The sequence below is a fragment of the Xylona heveae genome (genome assembly GCF_001619985.1).
Source record: "Xylona heveae TC161 unplaced genomic scaffold L228scaffold_14, whole genome shotgun sequence".
NCBI lineage: Eukaryota > Fungi > Ascomycota > Xylonomycetes > Xylonales > Xylonaceae > Xylona > Xylona heveae.
The window spans coordinates 509,286-528,301 of record NW_017264206.1 but is presented as its reverse complement, the minus strand read 5'-3'; the positions used below and the strand labels follow the sequence as shown (position 1 = coordinate 528,301).

Below are 19,016 nucleotides of genomic sequence, written 5' to 3'. Positions count from 1 at the left end.
GAGAGTATCGTATGCACATTTTGATACCAGTGATAATATATAAGGAGTTGGAATGATTTTATTCTGTCGTCATAATTCTGAGGAGCAACGTCTACTAAAACATAGAAGTCATTACCGTATGTGGTTCTCGAAATACTACACATTTGCTTTGGCGATAGTCGACCTTCCGACATTGTTCCTTTTACGTCGCATATTTATAGAGGTCTAGAAAGGAATAGACCAGAAGGTAGCTAATGTTCAATTCAATGGCTGTTGTGGGCTATTTGTGAAGATGAGGATGAGGGTGAAGAGGATAAGTTAACGTGGGTCGGCAAGTTCCGAGAGATTGGCGAGCTGGAGCTTATCCTGCGCTTGGTTATCCTGCCGACACCCCTCGAGGTCCCAAGTACCTCTGGTAGTTTACTCGTCGGAGTAGTGAGAACGAGGTCACAGAACGCTACCGACGTAGCGCTACCTCCCACTGCTGCGTATCACCACTTTCTCCATCATCACGAGAGCAGCCACTTGTTTATTGGTTGCTTTTGTGATATTATCAGAGGCACTCACAGGGCTTCGACAAAGTGAGTTCGTTACATAGAGGTTAGTTTCACCCTCGACCGGCGCATTTGAAATTGCGCTACACGAATCTCCCGAAGATATGCGGAGTTGTACACAATTAATATCATCTGTCTGCTTGGGCTCCCCTCCGCTTTCCTCCACACTCTCAGAGCTGATATACTAAACGACTATACAGCTTGCCTTGCGAAAGGAGAAAAATTGCCTCGAGGGCGGTCAGCTTTTGTCTTTTTGGATTGCTGGCGTCTCCAACTGTCCGAGGCCGATCTGGCGCAACCCCAATCGTTGCCGCACACAGATTCAGCTGCTGCACATTGTCAGTGCATGCATAACAGAGTACTGCTGGAGATCTGATTTGAACACCTTTCTCTTTCGAGGCAACGATGCCTAAATCACGATGAAAAATACCCCACCGGCAATGTATAATAGAGAGCCTGACAATTTCGTTCCCGGACAAATGCCTCCAAACCAAATCAATGGGATCTCGGCTCATCAAGCCGAGCCCGCTGCAAGCTCTCTCATGAATGCCTCAGCTACGCAACGGCCCGATTCGGCTTCCTCAACCTCGACAGCCGGTGAGGTGTCTGAACCTATACCACGGCATGCCGTACGTTTTCCCTCGGGTACGAATGTGACAACCCTTGCCGACACAAACGGACTTGGGAAACAATTCATAGCGGATGATGCCTCCTCCAGGGACGATTCCGATGCGGACGATGTCACCGGCAACGGTGTCAATGGCACGGAAAAGCCCAAGACTGCTTTGTTCCGCTCCAAAAGTGATTTTGGTCCCAGAGCGGATGGGGCAGGCAAAAGCGTCGCGGAACATGACGAAGGTGGTTGGACTATGCGGCATGGCTGGGAAGACCAATACTCCTCTGAAGAGTATCTGTCCTTGCTGACCTCCGTAAGTAGTACTCGTCCCTGCTGGAAGCGCATGACTCGCAGGTTGGGCTGACGACGTGCTGCCAGGCTTTTTACATGTACTACACAGATAAACGCCACGAGACCGGAGGAAATCCCAAAGATGAAGGTCAGCCATATCCACTCCAAGAGTGGCGTATGAAAGATCGTTTGAAGACGGTGTCAGCAGCACTTGCCATTTGTCTCAACATTGGCGTAGACCCGCCGGATGTGATCAAAACCAATCCGAGCGCGAAGCTAGAATGTTGGATTGATCCTCTTTCAACCAACACGGCAGCCCCGAAGACGATGGAGCAAATCGGAAAGAATTTACAAACTCAATACGAGACTCTAAGTATTCGTACTAGATATAAGCAGTATCTCGATCCCTCAGTCGAAGACACCAAAAAGTTTTGTTGCTCACTCCGGCGCAATGCCAAGGATGAAAGGGTCCTCTTTCACTACAATGGCCATGGAGTGCCCAAGCCAACGCAGTCGGGAGAAATTTGGGTCTTCAACAAGAACTACACACAATACATTCCAATTTCACTCTATGACCTACAGTCATGGCTGGGTGCGCCGAGTCTTTTCGTCTACGACTGCTCGGACGCGGGAAACATCATCTACAACTTCAACCGTTTCATCGAAAAGCACGAAGCGGAGAATGCCGAAGTAAGAGACAAGGACCCGAACGCTCAGATCATGAGCTTCAGCGACTGCATTCAGCTGGCAGCATGTGGTCGGACGGAGACGCTACCGACCAATCCTGATTTGCCCGCCGATTTGTTCACTTGCTGTTTAACAACTCCTATTGAAATCGCACTCCGTTTCTTCTATCTGCAAAACCCTTTACCTACCAGCTTGAGCGCGGAAGACGTGCAGAAGATTCCCGGTCGTCTCCAGGAGCGCAGAACACCACTGGGTGAGCTAAATTGGATCTTCACTGCCATTACGGATACCATTGCCTGGAATATCCTGCCACGCCCTCTTTTCAAGAAACTGTTTCGCCAGGATCTTATGGTTGCCGCATTGTTCCGCAATTTCCTTCTAGCACAGAGGATCATGCGAGTCTACCAATGTCATCCGCAGTCATGGCCAGAGCTTCCTGAAACGCACCACCACCCGCTTTGGCAAAGCTGGGATCTTGCCGTAGAAATGGTTGTCTCTCAGCTTCCCATGCTGATTGAAGCTGATGAGGGGCGGAGACAATACGAGTATCAGCATTCCACCTTCTTCACTGAACAATTGACAGCATTTGAGGTCTACCTCAGCCACGGTGCCGTGGAACAAAAGGCCCCTGATCAGCTTCCCATCGTTCTCCAAGTCCTTCTTTCCCAAGTACATCGACTGAGAGCGCTGATCCTGCTCAGCAAGTTTCTTGACCTTGGGCCATGGGCCGTGAATCTTGCGCTTAGCATCGGCATATTCCCGTACGTTCTGAAGTTGCTCCAGTCAGCAGCTCAGGAGCTGAAGCCAGTCATGGTTTTCATCTGGGCTCGCATTCTAGCCGTTGACCAATCTTGCCAAACCGATCTTCTCAAGGACAACGGCTATCAGTATTTTATAAGCATCTTAAACCCTACCTCGGGTATTCCGGTAGGAAATGCAAGCGAACATCGGGCCATGTGCGCATTCATTGTGGCCATGTTTTGCAAAGGATTCCGTCAGGGTCAAGCGGTGTGCTTAGGACCAGAGCTTATTGATGCCTGCCTTCGCCATCTCAGTGACGTTGAGAACCCGCTCCTGAGGCAATGGTCTTGCTTATGCATAAGCATGTTGTGGGTAGACTTTCCAGAGGCGAAGTGGGTCGGAATTCGATGCCTTGCTCATCAAAGACTCTGTGAAATGGCCCTGGACCCCGTACCGGAGGTCCGCGCGGCTATGCTTCACGCACTCACCAGCTTCTTGGGCATTCCCGACCTCACTGATCAAGTCGCGCAAATTGAAGAGTCCATTGCTTCCACAATATCAGTTATGACTACCGATGGAAACAGTATGGTTCGAAGAGAATTGCTCGTATTCTTTTCGACTTTTGTCAAACGATATGAAAATAAGTTTATTGTGGCGGCTTATGAGCAGATGGTTGAAGAGCGCGACTTTCTCCGGCATCCTCAGTCTGATGCAAGTTTACTTCGAGAGTATAGATATGCCTACTCAAAGAGCGGCTCCCATTCGGCAGACGGCGGAATATCCAAGGGAATTTCACAAGACAGCGTTCACGGTATGATTTGGAAACATCTGCTCATCATGTCGATCGATCCTCAGCCAGAAATTGCTCGAGATGCGGGGATTATTGTGGATTATATCCATGATGCAGCCCTCCAGTCGTCTCTGGCCCCACTCGTCCAGCCAGCTATTGACGAGATCATTCGTCTGTCGAGCCGATCCTCCCTGAGACTTGCGCCTGTGGAAACTGCTACGAAGATTTCTCCGGTACCAACTTCTCCCACACAGTCCAACACGCCCAAGCCAGAAGGTTATATTTCTCTTGGCATGAAGCGCACTGCAAGTGTTGCAGCATCTTTAAAAAACCTCGCCCTTCACGGCACTACGACACCGGAACCCGGGTCGGGTTTTAAGACGCCTGGAGACCAGAGACTTTCTGGACCTCCGCGATCTCGAACACCCGCCGAGTGGAGCAGGCCTCCAGATGAGAACGACCAATTCTCGAGTACTTCATCTTATCAGCCTGCCAGGGTTCCAACCTCAAGGGCCTTCAGATCGAGAGATCTCAAAGATCAACCCACTCTTCCGTTGACCAGCAAGTTCTTGGAGTGGTCTATCGAGGCACGAATTTCATCTATAAACTTATATTTATCGTACTCTTCTAACAGATTTTAGTACTTCCGAGAGCCGCAAATGAAGCCGAGCGAAGCGGATGAGCCAGGGAGTGTTGACTATAATCAGCGCTTGTGGCGTCGGACACGCAATGAAAGAATCATCGCCATGACGCAGCCGCAGAAGGAGCAGGCAGCAACAAGCAGATGGAGTCAGCCGTCAGGCTTCTTGAACAATGGAAACCAGCCAAGCAAGCTCTGTTTCCACCAATTCGAAGATCACCTGGTTGTCACAGATGACCGGGACAGCGTATGGTATGTATACAGACTGCACCTCATAATTGCTTAGCCAGTCAAGCAGCTAACGCACAATAGTATCTGGGATTGGCAGCAGCAACAGCGTCTCAGTCGATTCTCGAATGGCAATCCGTCGGGCTCAAAGATCACAGACGTTCGGTTCATAAATGAAGACGACCAAGCACTATTAATGACCGGCTCATCAGACGGGGTGATTAAGGTGTTTCGGAATTACGAAGAGCAGCAAAAAGCTGAAGTGGTCACTGCATTCAGAGCCTTAACTGACCTAGTTCCAAGCAACAAGAATGCTGGACTGGTATTTGACTGGCAACAAGGTCAAGGAAAGATATTAGTAGCTGGAGATGTCAAAGTCATTCGAGTGTGGAATGCAGCCACCGAGATCTGTACAAACGTAAGGCAGTGCTCTGAAATATCCTCCCTCTTACTTAATGCTGATGAAACATGAAGGACATTCCCGCACGTTCTGGGTCATGTGTCACATCCCTTACCTCTGATCAAGTAGCTGGTAATGTGTTCATTGCTGGCTTTGGTGACGGAGCCGTTCGAGTTTATGATCAGCGTCTGAGACCGGCCGAAGCTATGGTAAAAGTCTGGAGGGACCACAAGCAGTGGATCACCAACGTACATATGCAACGAGGAGGCATGCGAGAGCTAATAAGCGGAAGTCGAAATGGAGATGTCAAACTATGGGACATTCGCATGGACGCTCCGCTCCGGACGATCAAAACAACCAACGATGTGTTGAGAAGCTTGAGCGTACATGAACATGCGCCAGTATTTGCAGTGTAAGTTTACAAGATGGTTTAATCATGCGCAATGCATTTCACAGAAACTAATGGGTCGACCTTGGACACAGTGGTTCTGAACGACATCACGTCAAGGTGTTCAACGTCAACGGAACACTCCTATCCAGCGTAGAGCCCTATTCAAGCTTTCTTCATCAAAACCGGACGTCGCCCATTTCCGCCACTGCCTTCCACCCTCATCGCATGATGCTTGCGTGCTCTGCGCTGAACGATACCAATATCAATCTCTTCAGCTGTGAGGAGAAGAAACGAAATGCTTGGGAGGGACTGACGTAGGGTATCTTCTGCTACTCTTTTTTTCTTGTGTATGTTCATTTTCTACTCTCTCGGCTTTATATATTTTGGGGTCTTTATTAGCCTGCCAAAAGCCAGGGTACTGTATTTATTGGGATTGCATTGGATGGGCGGAGTTATCTTGACTGGTTTATACATAAGAATCCCAAGGACGTGGCTTGAGGCGTCGTGGGAACTTGATAGCGTCGTTCTCTATTTGAATAATGCGAATACCACTGCTTTCATGTAACCACGCAATCATTATGAGTCACGGGTAAATCTTGAAGTATAGGTGTTATGGTTTCGCTGATCGTCGTATTGTAAGACTGCGGTCAACTTGGTCGCTCCCCCTCGGTTGGATGAGTCATCAGCGTGGGAGGGGCGGAGGAACATCCCACTTTATTCTTTGGGCCAAAGCGAATCCAAAACATCCCCCACCACAGAGACTTTATTTTCATTTCTCCGCAACCCCAACAATGGCTCCGCAAGAAGAGAAGCCTGCCGCTGCGCCAGTCGCGACGAACGAGCAAACTCTCCCTGAACGTCCCAAGGAGGAGGATGCTGCCAAAGGCCCTTCTAAGTCTGCCTTGAAGAAAGCTGCAAAGGAGAAGGAAAAGGCCGAGAAGGCCGCCAAGCGCAAGGCAGAGGAGGAGAAGCAGAAGCAGCAACAGGAGGCCAATGACATCTCTAAGGATGACTACGGCGACCTTCCAATGCTCGGATCCGAAGTCGTCAAGCCCAGCGGTCTCAAGCGCGTTCACCTGCACAACCTCACCGAGCAAGAAGCCGACCAGACTATTGTTTTTCGTGCGACTGTCCACAATGCCCGTGTTCAGTCCGCCAAGCTGGCTTTCCTCGTACTGGGCCAGCGTCTCCAGACAATCCAGGCTGTCGTCGCTGCGAGCGAGACTCTTTCGCGGCAAATGGTGAAGTGGGCCGGTGGAATCAACGCCGAGTCGACTGTGCTTGTGCACGGTCTGGTCAAGAAGCCCCTCGAGCCCGTTAAGTCGACTACCATCTCGAACCTTGAAATCCACATCCGAAAGATTTACACCATTGCAAAGGCCGAGCCCCAGCTGCCTATGCAGGTCGAGGATGCTGAGAGACCTCTGCCGGCTGAGGGCGCCGAAGCTCAACAGCAGGAGGACGACGGACGACCGATTGTGAAGCTTGACACCCGACTTAATAACCGTACCATTGACTTGCGAGGCATGCACAATCAGGCCATCTTCACCATCAAGGATGGTGTTTGTGCTTTGTTCTCTGAATACCTGCGCGACCACGGCTTCGTCGGCGTGCAAACCCCCAAGCTCATTGGAGGCGCCTCGGAAAGTGGTGCTAGTGTTTTTGAGGTCAAATACTTTAACCAGAAGGCTTTCTTGGCTCAGAGCCCTCAATTGCACAAGCAGATGCTCATTGCCTCTCGTTTCGAGAAGGTCTTCGAAATCTGCCCCGTCTTCCGAGCCGAGAACAGCAACACTGCTCGTCACTTGACTGAGGTGAGCTTTTGTTATTACCGATTACCAGGCGATTGAGCCTCGCCGCTGACATTTTTTGCAGTTCACTGGTCTTGATCTTGAGACAACTTTTGAGGAAGACTACCACGAAGTTGTGGAGCTTCTGGAGAACTTGTTGCTTCACATTTTCAAGGGCTTGAAGGCCAAGTATGCTCGCGAGACTGCGCTTGTACGCAGCATCTACCACGTCGACGAGTTCAAGCTGCCCGAGGCCGGACAGGTGCCTCGTCTCAGCTTCGCCGAGGGTGTCAAGATGCTTCGTGAGGCTGGTGTTGACGTCAATGAGAACGACGACCTGAGGTACGTTGCCAGAAGTATATATATCTTTGATGATTTGACATTTTGCTCATGAGTATATAGCACCCCTGACGAGAAGTTCCTCGGTAAGCTCGTGCTGGAGAAGTACGGCACCGACTTCTACGTCCTCGACCAATTCCCTCTTGGTGTCCGTCCGTTTTACACCATGCCCTCGCCTCAGGACCCTACCAAGTCCAACTCATACGACTTCTTCATGCGCGGACAGGAGATTCTGTCTGGTGCTCAGCGTGTGCACGATGCTGAATTCCTCAAGAAGCGCATGTTGGCGCTTGACCCGCCCGTCAACCCTGAAGGTCCCGGTATTAAGGAGTACGTCGATTCGTTCCGGTACGGCTGCCCGCCTCATGCCGGTGCTGGTATGGGTCTGGAGCGTATTGTCATGCTGTGGTTGGGCCTTCCCAACATTCGTCTCGCTCAGTTGTTCCCCAGAGACCCTAATCGTCTGGCGCCTTAAACTGCTAGCATTCTTTGCAAGCAAAAGTTTTGGAGCGTTTTACTGTTAATGGCATTACGTCCATGAATATACTAGAGAAAGATTCTATAACGATGACGTTAGATTAAATGATGACCATCTATACTATTCAATATCGTTCAACTATTCTATAATGTTCTGCAAACTGTAAATATTTACTCTGATGGTCACCCACGGGACCGTTCTACTGTCTTAAAGACGTCGGAGGTCGGCGTTCAGTGTACCGGGGTATCAAGAAACATGAAGTGGTGGTCCGTGCGTAAATTATTATCCAACCGCAGAAACAACCAGCTTGACGCAGAAAGAGGAAGATATTGCCTTGGATACGGTGTCGCTGTAGCTCTTACCATGGCTAAGAAAAGAAAGAGCAGCTCGGACGGTGCAGAAGCAGCTCCATCTAATAAACGGTCTCGCCAGACGCAGGGGGATCACGGCGACAATTCCCGCTCGAATAACCAGCCGCGAACAGACCCAACAACGGGTCTGCGGAGCGCATTTCCAGGCCTGGACGATTATGACGGCGGAGAGCTCTTTTACGGTCCGGCCAACGATGGCCTAGAATACCTTCGAATGGTCAGGTAAGATACCCTCTGACCTTATTTTCTGCTCTTTCGTGCCTCAGAGCTAAAGCTTCGTTTTTCTTCAATCAAGGCTTTTTTTGCTGGTAACTTCGACCTGTTATTGACCAGTGTCTTACGTGCTTAATAGGGCCGAAGCCAGAGGTGTTCCGAATCTTCTTATTGCGCCAAACCCTAGCGGAGAAATACGAGCGCATACTTTTGCAGGTCCTCATGGAGGGTACTATTCAGATGGCGCATATACAGCTCTTCCTGTCGTCGCTGGGAACAGCGCTCCTCTCCATGCCAAGGAGCCTCCAGCACCAGCGCCAATCGCAGATCCACAAGCACAAGATCAAAACGGCGAGTTCGAGCTCAATTACGATGATGACGAAGGCGGCGAATTGGCAGATAGTGCCGCTGGAAACGATTACCCAGCCGAAGAAGTTGAAGAAGAAGAAGAGGAAATATATTATGACGAAGCGGCAGAAGAATACTATAACGACAACAACAACGACAACGAGGCAATGCTCGATTCCACGCGTCGACTTCAAGCAGAATTCGATTCGTGTCTATGCACAAGATTCCGTCTGCGAAAGCAAAACCTCCACTCTGATCCACCAGCATCGGCCATTGCCGCACTCGACGACAACCATCCTATTTCTTTACCTTCGGGGTCACGCATAGCATATTCACAATGGCGGCGGCTCGTGCGCTCTACGGATCCAAACCCCGTACAGCTTGCGAGCATGGACCAAAGCAGCGTGCTACGACTGATTAAGCTCCTCACGCCGCTGATGCTGAAGCGCGGAAAGCACATCTCAAAACGCCTGAGCGTGTGGACGTGGAGCTTACTCTGCAGACTGGAAGATGTGGGATGCCTGTCGAGCGAAGAAGTCAGCGTGGTGCGAGACTTGGGTAAGCGCGCCGTATGGGTCAAGGCGGGCCTGAAAAGGAATCCAGACGGGTCGATCGAATTCGCAAATGATTTGATATCCAATCGTGACGGCCAGAGTCATACCGGCGATGCGAGCGACGATGAATCAGGCTTGGAGTATGAAGAAACAGGGCAGGAGAAGGCTGAAGAGGAAGATGAAAGCGAAGGCGTACATGGAGAATCAAATGAGACCAACAATGAGCGGGACATTGACGAAGAGTACGAGCCGCCTGAAGCTGAACCTCTTGATGGAAATCAGGTTCACTCCAATGAGCCCTACGAGCCTGGACAGGATAACGATCCCTCGCACCTAAAGAGCACCGAGTCGGACTCGGATCCGGACCTCGCAGCTGCAAAGGCACGCTTACTTGCCCAATTACCTCCAGATTCTCAGACTCAAAATGCATCGCAAGTACATCAGGTTCCTCCGTCTCTGCCTCCTCTTCCTTCGCCGTTAAAATCGGGCGACACGATATCTGGACATGTCCCTGGCATCGCGCCACAAGACGATATATCAAAAGAGGTGGACGATGACGATGACGATGACGATGATGATAAGAATACACAAGCTACAATCGACATGATTTTGGTAATTGTCGGGGAGTATTATGGACAGAGGGATTTATTGGAGTTTAGAGACGTTTGCACATAATTTGCTGGTTTTGTTATTGTCTGCGTTATTGCTTTTGCATGTTTTCACTGGCATTGGTGCATTGATCCGGCCGTTATATTTGTCGTTGGCTTCTATTATTTTTCCGGGTCACTGACCTTGAGTTCATCTCAGTTTAGTAGCTTTGGGCCGGGTGGAGGAGGGAGGAGGGGGGAAAATGCGAAGCAGTATTTTTTAGGTTTGAAGGAATAGTAGGTGACTGGCACAAACACATACAACGAGCTGCAATCACATCAATACTAAGTAAATAGCTAAAGATATCTTGTTAAATGATATATACTTAAAGCTAAATGTCAATGTGTAACCGAAAGTGAAAATGAACGTGAAAGTGAACGTGAACGTGAACGTGATCATGAAGGTAGAATGAAATAATACTCCTGAATTTCCATGCGTGTATGCCCCGACTTACTCCGACTCCCAAGTATGCATATTATTCCAACGTTAACATATGCTCCAACTCCCGACTTCCAAGGTTAACTTATGCTTCTTAGCTCCTTAACGCTCCCAACGCTAGCCCTACTCTTCCACGACTCCTAGTTCCAGAATGCCCGTCTTCCTTGGCCTCGAGGTCGCCAATAGTTATGGTTGTGCTTGGTGAAAGAAGCGATGAGACGGGTAGAAGCTAAAGATGTTAAGATATTAAGACGATAAGACGATAAGACGAGAGGGCGGTAAGAAGATAGAAGATAGATGGTAGATGATGAGTGAGAATGACAAATGCAGAAATGACAGGGCTGATAGGATGATAAGAGGATAAAATAAAAAGGCAATAAGAGGATATGATATGCCACGCTATAATATGCTGCGATAGAGAAGAACCGAAACGTTGACCGGAAAATCCAAATGATAAGAAGAGGAGAAATAGAAAAAGAAAAAGAAAAAGAAAAGAGTTCGTGACAGTCTGTTATTCGTGAATGGAGAAGAAGACGGATAAGATGGATAGGTGAATAAGGATCGTGCGATAACGATTTGATGAAAACTTCGGGTGTCGAAGCAGGTAAGGTAGTGACGGGGACTGCATTGCAAGATGCAGACGAGACACCGAGCGCGAGCTACTATAACATCTCTGCAACCTTCTCCTCAATGTCTTCATCGATGCCGAAGAATTCGAGATGGACAGTCCAGATACCTGCCTTCTTCGGGTCCTCTTCTTCTTCTTCTTTTTCTTTCTTTTTAGAGGCGGTGTCTCCGGCCTTCTTCTCCTCTGATGGCTTTCGAAGTCGCCGGTCCAGGGCAGTAACAGAGCGGCGATGTGGACGATAGATTGAGGAGTTCTGATTTTGAGGCCTATACCGATCATACTGGGTATATCGACCGGGCTGACGGTGGTGGCTGTAATGGCCATATCGGCCGTATTGACTGGGCTGACTAGGTTGACCGTATCGATCGTATTGACCATATTGATCGGCAGAAAAGGCAAACATATCAACCATTTCTTCTGCCTTTTTCCGCTCCTGCGCTTCCTTCCGCGCCTTAGCTCGCTCCTCGGCACGTTCTTCCAATAGAACAACCAAGTCGGTCAGGTCACGGCGGAACCCTTCAACCCGTTTCCATGCGACACGCGTACCGACTAGCACTCGTCGAAGGTTCCTCAACGGTCCCTCGTCGACGGCCAGAAATAGGTCGTCAGGGACCATGTTGGTTTCGACACCAGAATCGCCCGAACTATCCAGCTCTAGCGTTTGCAATGGATGCGGAGATTCCGGTGGCGCATTGATGGGATCTACAAACATGCCGGATATAAAATCCAATGGCACTCGCAGTAGAATAAGTTTGGGGCATAGGAGTAGCAGCCTGTCTAGTGACTGGTACCACAGGCAGGGGATGTTATGGTCGATGTGCAAGTGCGTGAGCTGTGGACCAAGTACTTCAAGCATGGCCAAGATATTCGTGGCCCCGACCGTTCGGCAGTGCTTGATTGTCAGTCGGGAGAGGCTGGGAGGCATGTTGGTCAGGTACTGCAAGAAATGGTTCGACACGCCGCCTGTCAAGTGCAGTGTTTTCAGGCTCGGAGGCCACGTGCTGGTGATCGAATCGTAGCCGCGGTCATGGTTTGCGCATCGAGGGAACCAGAGTGTCTCGAGGTCAGTGAGAGGTTTGAGAGCGTGAAATAGATCGTGCAGGGAAATGGACTGCGAGATGAGTGATAGGTCGAGATGTTTCATTTTGGTACATTTGCTGAGCGCGGCGAAGCAGTTGATTCTGCAGTAAATGTCAGCCTCATGCCATACCAAGGGACAAGGGAGCATCAGGATTCTGGAGAACATACGCAAATGACGCTTGTGGGGCAACGAATTCCTCAAGTCGAACCTTGACCCGACCCAGCAGTCGCGCTGTTAAACTCTTGCTGCCATTGTGCACCAGCTCTCCCATGTCCAGTCTCCGGACCAGGTCGGCCAGCTCGCTCTTGCGAACATGTGCGTTAATGGATGGACAAACAGTTGTTATGAATCTTGTAAAATTTCTGCCAGTAATGTGCGGACTATCGTAGAGGAGCGGTACGGCAGCAGTATACCATGTCCGCGAGACCAGACAGCAGGACCATAACGTCGTTTGGGAGCTGGGTTTTAGCGGGATGAATGATAGAATATGAATGACTAGTTCTGGAGGCAAATAGATATCTTTGCGGGCTTTGTAGCGCTTGCTGGATGACTTGCGACTGATAGGATTTTCATCGATATCCATAGGATCGTCAAATTCTCTTGCGGCAGAGCCCGGCAATAGCGTCGCGGGAGCCATGGCCGATGCAGAGGACGAAGACGTTTGAGAGGAAATGCCCAGTGGAAATCGGCGGGAAGATGAGTTTAATTTGTATAAGAATGGCTGGCTGATGACATCCTGATGGCGGGGAGGCGGGGGGTTTAAAGTCTATCTAGAAGTCTAGCATGGTGTCGTTGGTGTAATCACTTATGGTTATCTCAGTGTCTCTCGGGCCGTGCGATGGGCCGTGCATGTCGGGAGTTTCAAACCCCAAAAACACCGATGGTGATGACGACAATGGAGATCGAGATTGAATGCAATTCCCATATAATTCTCCGATCTTCAGGTCCTTGTGGGAGTGGGGGTAAGTGCCGCCCTCCTGAGCTGATCCAAAGGCGGTGGGCGGGGGGGATGGGAAGAGGTTTGGTGAGCAGATGATGATGATGGACTGCAGAATGATGAAGAATTAGGTGCAACTTGACATGCACGTTGCCGAAGATCGATGCAACGTCAGCTACACGTGCATAAGAGATCTAACCAAAGTCATTTTCTCCACCTTACACAAAACAAAAAGCCTGTCATGCAAAAGGAAATTTCCTTCTTCTTTCAATATTGTGATATTCCCTGTCCCTGGCTCCGCTCTTTTCTATCAGTCTAGTGATATTATGCACAGTACTCAAAAGTAAGTGATCTACAGCTATCCAAAAGAACCGTTGTGTTACATAAAATGCAAAAGTAGCCCCAAAAGAAATGCAGCAAAAAACAAAAGTCCTTCCCCGTCTACTCTTTAGGCGCTCCCCATCCCGCACTGTTCAGACCCCAGCGAACTGCGTCCCATACGTCGTCGCAGATGGCCCGGGGCGTATGAGCCGGCTCCCCGCCCTGATAGACCCCTGTTCGCAGCAATAGAGAATACCACTCACTGCCAATCGGAGATTTGAAGTTGTTTCCGCCCTGGATATCGGACTCTGGGTTGTCTCCTATTCAATGCATTAGTGGGACTTTTGTGGTTATCAATCGGGGGTTAGCAAGACATACCGATCATGAAAACACGCTTGAGTGGGGGTAATGATGCCTTTGGGAAAAGAGCCTGTCGATGCGAGATGAGAAGCTTCTCGGCAAATTCATATGTACCCTGATATGGCTTGCCCATGATTTGCTTGTGCAGATCGACACCCTTCTGTGGCCCTCCGGTCACAGCGGCCCAAACACCATCCAACGCCTCGCGGAAACCACCCTGGCCTAGTCGCGGGAGGTGATATGCCGCCGCCCACAAGAGGTCAGGGTTCGAATAGTAAAGCGGGGGCTGTCCATCCTGCAAGTATCCTCGATTGGGCAGACTCGGATCGTTGTTCTTGGAGGAATAGGTGCCCAAGACACCATTGGAGGACAAGAGAACATCCAGCACAATCTGTGCGTCGGCCGCCCAGTCCCGGGGATCGTTGTAGACGAAAATAGCGTCGATCTTCAGGCTCTTACTAGGATCCTCCGCATCGATGGGGCGGGGAAGAGGCCGGGCGAATTTCTTGTAATAGTCCATGAAGTTGTAAGAGAACGGCCAGATAGACGGGTGCGCAACGATAATGTCGCCTGGTGTGACCACATTCCGGAAGCCGTACCTGACAAGAAATTTAGCCATCATAAGCCATTGCGATGACTACGGTCGCAAGGGAAGTCACCCACTTCTCAGCAACTTGCCGACATTTGTCTCCGTCACCGCCGACTACCATGATGCATTTGTCCCGCAGCCCTTCCTGCACGCCGTCACCCTCGACCATCTGCGCGAAAGGGGTATGACTTTGCACAAACATGCTAAGATCCAGAGGCACGTCCAGCTTCTTACTTAATTCTGCCACCCGATCGGTTTCACTTTTCCCTCCTCCATTAGTGAGGAGAATGAAGGGGATTCCCTGCTCTTGCAGATAAGAAAGCGCCTTGTGTGCTCGGGGGAGCGGGCTGGAGCTACGGAGTAGGACGCCATCAATGCTGCAGAATGGTCAATGGGATATCCTTTCGTAATGAAAGCGGGCGATCATACTCAAAGGCGAATGCAAAATCCGGTACTCTTGGTGAGTTGCTCGAGGTCTGAAATGCCCGGGCAGTCGACTTCTGAGCTCCGAGGATCGATGGCTGGGGGAACCGCGGGTACGGACGTCTCAGAGGCACAGCAAAGGCATTTGACCTTTGACAGCCAAGCCGAAGCAGTCTCACCTCAAGCGCAGAAAAAGCCATTGCGCTCATCAGCGGAGCAAACTTGCAGTGGTGAATGAGTTATTAGTTTGTATGGGACAAGCATATGACATAACTTAGGTATATGCTTCCTTTATCGGAGTGGACGGCAATCCCCGAGCCGCTCAGATTAGAGCTCCCGGCGATGGGAATTATCAGATCGGTATTGCCGCCAAGGTTCTCACATGAACAACGACAATTATCTGTGTTTCATTGCTTAGTGATTCATCTCTTGTCTATCAAATGTACCTCAAAATTTAAAAGTGATCAATATCTACATATTCCCTCCAGGCGCAGAGGAATATTCTATATATCTATGTACAAATAGAAGAGCAGCCCAGTATATACAGGTCAAACGGCTGTCTGCTTCCTAGCTTATTCATCCCAAACCACGCAAGTCACCTCGCCATCAATGTGAATCTCAGCGACGGGGCCGAGAACCACGCCGCTGGCAATATCACGGGCCAGGATAACAACACGGCTGCTGTCGGACAGGCCAACAGCGAAAAACTCGCCGGTCTTGCTGATGGAGAATTGACGGGGAATGGAACCGCCAGCAGGAGCCAGCTCGACAAAGTCCAGCGAGCCGTCAAGCTGAGGCTTGAAGGTAGCAAGAGAGTCGGAATACTCAATGGTCGCATTAGTAGAGTTGCCAGAGCCGGTGCTGGGGATGATAAATGAGGAATCATTGCGGTTGGAAACGGTAATGAATCGGTTGTCAGGCTATTACGAGGTTGTCAATTTCAGAACTTTCTGATAAGGGAAGGGTGCATCAGAGTAATGACTTACCGACAGCTGAATCTCAGCAGCAAGAGCGCCGTCAGGCTTCTCGGGTCCACCGTACGAAGTGGTTTCAAAGATCTTTTCAAAGGAGATACCACCGGCGGCGGGGTAGGTCACCTTGAAACCATCAATGTGGCTGGTGAGCTCACTGACCAGGTAGAAGTAAATTGGCACCTGCTTCTGAGGCTTGCCTCTGGGAAACCAGAAAAGGCCATGGCGAGGGCCATAACCAGGGTTCAGTTTCAGAGGCTCTGACTCTTTGAGTAAAGTGGTCTTGGGGTCAATCTTGAACACCCGGACAAGATCGGCGCCGAGATCCGGGCTCAGAACGTACTGTCCAGTGGGATCTAGGATGGCCTCGTGAGGATGAGACGAGTCCTGTCGAACAGGGTTCGCGCCAGGGTGAGGGAGGGTGAAGGTGAAGTTCTGAATCTCCTCCACCTGGCCCTGTCGGGACAAGTCCCAGACACTAAGACCGTGGCCGGTACTGGGAGGAGAAAAGTCAGCTTGCTTGACGCGCGACAGACATTCAGCTGGGTGTTCTTACTAGTGGGCAATGGCCATTGCAGACGACCCCTTGACACCATTGTAGATGACTCCACTGACGGGGCCGGAGATTGTCGCCTTGCGGTCAAGCTTCACCAGCGAGCCGTCATCATGCACCTTGTAGGAAGTCAAGCTGCCATTGGGCACCTCAAGACCCTCGTCCATACAGTACAGCGTACGGTGTTGAGGACTGAGAGTCAGCCATGACGGGTTGGGGCTCGAAGCATTGGTAGAAGAGACGGCCCTAAGATCGTAGTATCCGTCGTAGCTCTCAGTGAGGGAGAGAGAGGTGATCGATCCCGCATACGATGACACGAAGAGATTTTTCGCGGCAGCAGATGTCGCCAGAGCGACAAGGGAAGCAAAGGAAAGATACATGGCTTCTGATGATAGCTTGCGACCGCAGAGTCAATGCCAATCGCTGGATCGGCTGCAGTCCGTCTGAAACGGTGGGATCTGGGGGAGAGGGCATGATTAAATATCCCAGTAGATCACACGGCGACAATCATAATAAGAATGATACTGTCTGCCTGGGTTAATGCAGTTGCTAGCGATTAGGAAGCTCGGTATCTGCCAAGTTTGCATGCATTATTGGAGTAGCTGCATATCCTGTAGCTTGCTTTTTTTTTCCCACCAAATCTGCTTCCAGCAACAGGGATTAGCTGTCTACGCCGAGCCTCTTGGCTTTGAATCCACCGAGATGATCGCTCATCGTCATTGAAGAATTGAAGGGTACACGTAATTTGAGAGGGTCAACGACGATGTCTCTTGGCTCAGAATGCCAAGCCAGGCTGTGGTTGAACTGGCTCACTGCGCATTCTGTCTTCATTTTGCAGGTCGGCAAAAGACACCGTCTGACCAGCGCAAACCCAACCAATTTCTCTCCTCCAGTCCCGCCATTTTTTTTGCACCTTCTCCGTGGTGATAATCCACCCGTTTAGCAGATACATTAGAACACGAACGAACTTCTTCTTGAGCCCTTTCAGACCGGCTTACTCCCACAGCTTGAGGACATCCCGGTAGTCAGTGAGACAGATCGCTACCAAGTACACGCCAAGACACCGGTGTTCCCTTAGGGAGCAAAGTTTCGCTTGTTCCACGGATAGGTGAGATTTGGCGCTGATGCAGGAACAGAATTGGACGTTTAGTTAACGTTAACTAGACGATGGCCCGACGACGGACGCATTGGCACCAGATACAAGTACATAGCATGACACCATAAGTACCAGAGATGGCAGCTGAAATCCAACCACCAGGGTCGTGGTTGACTGCCGTCCACGGATCGGCCCTTCTACTTCGTCCCGCGGCCTGTCCCCCACCAGATGGTTGATAATCTCGAGGGCCTGGATCAGTACACTTGATCCATCTTTAAAGTTTGCATACCCTCTACCGAGTACTTCCGTACAATTTCCCTCTGACGACAAACACTCATCTGTGGTCTGCGGCAGTTGTGACGCGTGATCCAATTTTTCCCACGGTTCGTGACCAGCTTGGCGAAGATGATCGTCGCCAGACGGCCTTGTCCTCTCGGTAAATGCTCCAGCTTTCTCGATAGCTCGAGCGGCTGTGTTGATGAGAAGATGCGCCGCCGAGGGTGGCCCGACATCGGCCAGTAGAGTTGTAGATGGATCCGGCGTTGCTTTAAACACTCCAGGCTCCTTGGCGTATAGAGTAGGCAGCCTAATTGTGAACCACGTGGGTGTCTTTAAGCGCTTTCATGCTTCTCACGCAGTTAAGCCTTACTCCGCTGCATTTTCTATCTCTGGCTTGGCTCGGGCTTGGCTCATGCGATTATTGCCTGTGACAATCGTGATTCGCCGGCAATTCGGGCATGCCCCTTATCTGCGCGGAAATAATGATAGTGTTGCGGAAGCCGGACCCAAGAGACTGCTTCGCAAAGATCAACGCACCATTCTTCCGGGTTGGAGATCCAACAAGGGGGGAAATTAAGGTTTGGAAGGAGGCTATGATCTTTCGCTTTCTGCATGTGCTAGGAATAACAAATCTAGGAGTAATATCATCTTCTTTGTCAGCTGCTTCTTCAGCATGGCAGTGTCTAATCTCCGCTTTTTTTTCCATTCCACGAACTTCAGCAGCTCTACACACCATTGCTTGCCTTTTCACGCTTCAATCGTTCTAGAAGAAGCTGGTGTGTGGCCCAAAGACAGGTGCCAGCTACAAATATAGATTTATCAGTCAAAAATGTGGCTTTTGCAGGGCAAGACGAAGTAACATTGCTGAGAGCTTTCAGGGGCAGATGCTCAAGTGCAGTAAATTCACTAAACAGGCTTTGATGCAATTTGGACAAAAGGCCTTTTGATTCGCTGCTCGGTCATGCTTCAGCCCGTGAATATGACAATTTATTGGGTACCAGAGATTTGGTTGCTGAGCCTGCCCTTCAAAGTGAGCTTTGAGAAGTGAGACTAAAGAGCGAAAAAGCATCAATCAGGTCATAGAACAATGTTTATATATTTCATTAGAACCGCCGCCAATCTTCTTGAGATACTGGAGTCGATTTTGCGAGGCGCCACGGAATCCGCGATGACTAATCAAAAGTTGACGTCCTTGCTACCTGAGGTCAGTGACAGTACGACATTAACATACCTTAGCCAGTGAAACTCCATTTCATGAAAGTTCGGCAAGAGCTTTCATCCC

General features: G+C 50.1%; 6 protein-coding genes across 6 annotated transcripts; 3 read left to right on the top strand and 3 right to left on the bottom strand.

The window, feature by feature from the left end:
- Positions 1-1,012: 1,012 nt before the first annotated feature.
- Positions 1,013-5,635, top strand: L228DRAFT_254507 (WD-repeat protein Mip1; the record flags this gene model as incomplete). Its single annotated transcript, XM_018333835.1, has 6 exons — positions 1,013-1,462; positions 1,528-4,245; positions 4,300-4,550; positions 4,611-4,944; positions 5,001-5,338; positions 5,410-5,635. 6 exons carry the CDS (start codon positions 1,013-1,015, stop codon positions 5,633-5,635), a joined length of 4,317 nt encoding a protein of 1,438 aa, XP_018184825.1.
- Positions 5,636-6,054: 419 nt separating this feature from the next.
- On the top strand, positions 6,055-8,039 carry L228DRAFT_251385 (aspartyl-tRNA synthetase). Its single transcript, XM_018333546.1, has 3 exons — positions 6,055-7,131; positions 7,193-7,449; positions 7,510-8,039. Exons 1-3 carry the CDS (start codon positions 6,109-6,111, stop codon positions 7,919-7,921), a joined length of 1,692 nt encoding a protein of 563 aa, XP_018184824.1. The 5' UTR covers positions 6,055-6,108; the 3' UTR covers positions 7,922-8,039.
- Positions 8,040-8,264: 225 nt separating this feature from the next.
- On the top strand, positions 8,265-10,329 carry L228DRAFT_286116 (hypothetical protein). Its single transcript, XM_018336418.1, has 2 exons — positions 8,265-8,517; positions 8,648-10,329. Exons 1-2 carry the CDS (start codon positions 8,288-8,290, stop codon positions 10,083-10,085), a joined length of 1,668 nt encoding a protein of 555 aa, XP_018184823.1. The 5' UTR covers positions 8,265-8,287; the 3' UTR covers positions 10,086-10,329.
- Positions 10,330-11,158: 829 nt separating this feature from the next.
- On the bottom strand, positions 11,159-12,842 carry L228DRAFT_271510 (hypothetical protein; the record flags this gene model as incomplete). Its single annotated transcript, XM_018335541.1, has 2 exons — positions 11,159-12,305; positions 12,373-12,842. 2 exons carry the CDS (start codon positions 12,840-12,842, stop codon positions 11,159-11,161), a joined length of 1,617 nt encoding a protein of 538 aa, XP_018184822.1.
- Positions 12,843-13,375: 533 nt separating this feature from the next.
- Positions 13,376-15,076, bottom strand: L228DRAFT_234482 (putative HAD superfamily hydrolase). Its single transcript, XM_018330667.1, has 4 exons — positions 14,842-15,076; positions 14,487-14,789; positions 13,842-14,422; positions 13,376-13,783 (listed from the first exon to the last, which is right to left on the bottom strand). The coding sequence occupies exons 1-4, from the start codon at positions 15,042-15,044 to the stop codon at positions 13,584-13,586; spliced, it is 1,287 nt and encodes a 428-aa protein (XP_018184821.1). The 5' UTR covers positions 15,045-15,076; the 3' UTR covers positions 13,376-13,583.
- A 207-nt stretch (positions 15,077-15,283) lies between these two features.
- On the bottom strand, positions 15,284-16,913 carry L228DRAFT_264014 (putative isomerase YbhE). The gene is made up of 3 exons (XM_018334540.1): positions 16,363-16,913; positions 15,822-16,302; positions 15,284-15,755 (listed from the first exon to the last, which is right to left on the bottom strand). The coding sequence occupies exons 1-3, from the start codon at positions 16,737-16,739 to the stop codon at positions 15,408-15,410; spliced, it is 1,206 nt and encodes a 401-aa protein (XP_018184820.1). The 5' UTR covers positions 16,740-16,913; the 3' UTR covers positions 15,284-15,407.
- Between the last annotated feature and the right edge of the window lie 2,103 nt (positions 16,914-19,016).

Excerpts from the sequence above, each read along its gene's own strand:
- L228DRAFT_251385 (XM_018333546.1), top strand. The coding sequence starts at position 6,109 with ATGGCTCCGCAAGAAGAGAAGCCTGCCGCTGCGCCAGTCGCGACGAAC. Across the intron at positions 7,132-7,192 it reads CTGCTCGTCACTTGACTGAG|TTCACTGGTCTTGATCTTGA; the intron begins GTGAGCTTTTGT and ends CATTTTTTGCAG. Across the intron at positions 7,450-7,509 it reads AATGAGAACGACGACCTGAG|CACCCCTGACGAGAAGTTCC; the intron begins GTACGTTGCCAG and ends ATGAGTATATAG.
- L228DRAFT_286116 (XM_018336418.1), top strand. The coding sequence starts at position 8,288 with ATGGCTAAGAAAAGAAAGAGCAGCTCGGACGGTGCAGAAGCAGCTCCA. Across the intron at positions 8,518-8,647 it reads GAATACCTTCGAATGGTCAG|GGCCGAAGCCAGAGGTGTTC; the intron begins GTAAGATACCCT and ends CGTGCTTAATAG.
- L228DRAFT_234482 (XM_018330667.1), bottom strand. The coding sequence starts at position 15,044 with ATGAGCGCAATGGCTTTTTCTGCGCTTGAGGTGAGACTGCTTCGGCTT. Across the intron at positions 14,423-14,486 it reads TGTCGGCAAGTTGCTGAGAA|GTACGGCTTCCGGAATGTGG; the intron begins GTGGGTGACTTC and ends ATTTCTTGTCAG. Across the intron at positions 13,784-13,841 it reads CAAGCGTGTTTTCATGATCG|GAGACAACCCAGAGTCCGAT; the intron begins GTATGTCTTGCT and ends TGCATTGAATAG.
- L228DRAFT_264014 (XM_018334540.1), bottom strand. The coding sequence starts at position 16,739 with ATGTATCTTTCCTTTGCTTCCCTTGTCGCTCTGGCGACATCTGCTGCC. Across the intron at positions 16,303-16,362 it reads GCAATGGCCATTGCCCACTA|TACCGGCCACGGTCTTAGTG; the intron begins GTAAGAACACCC and ends TTCTCCTCCCAG. Across the intron at positions 15,756-15,821 it reads CTGCTGAGATTCAGCTGTCG|CCTGACAACCGATTCATTAC; the intron begins GTAAGTCATTAC and ends ACCTCGTAATAG.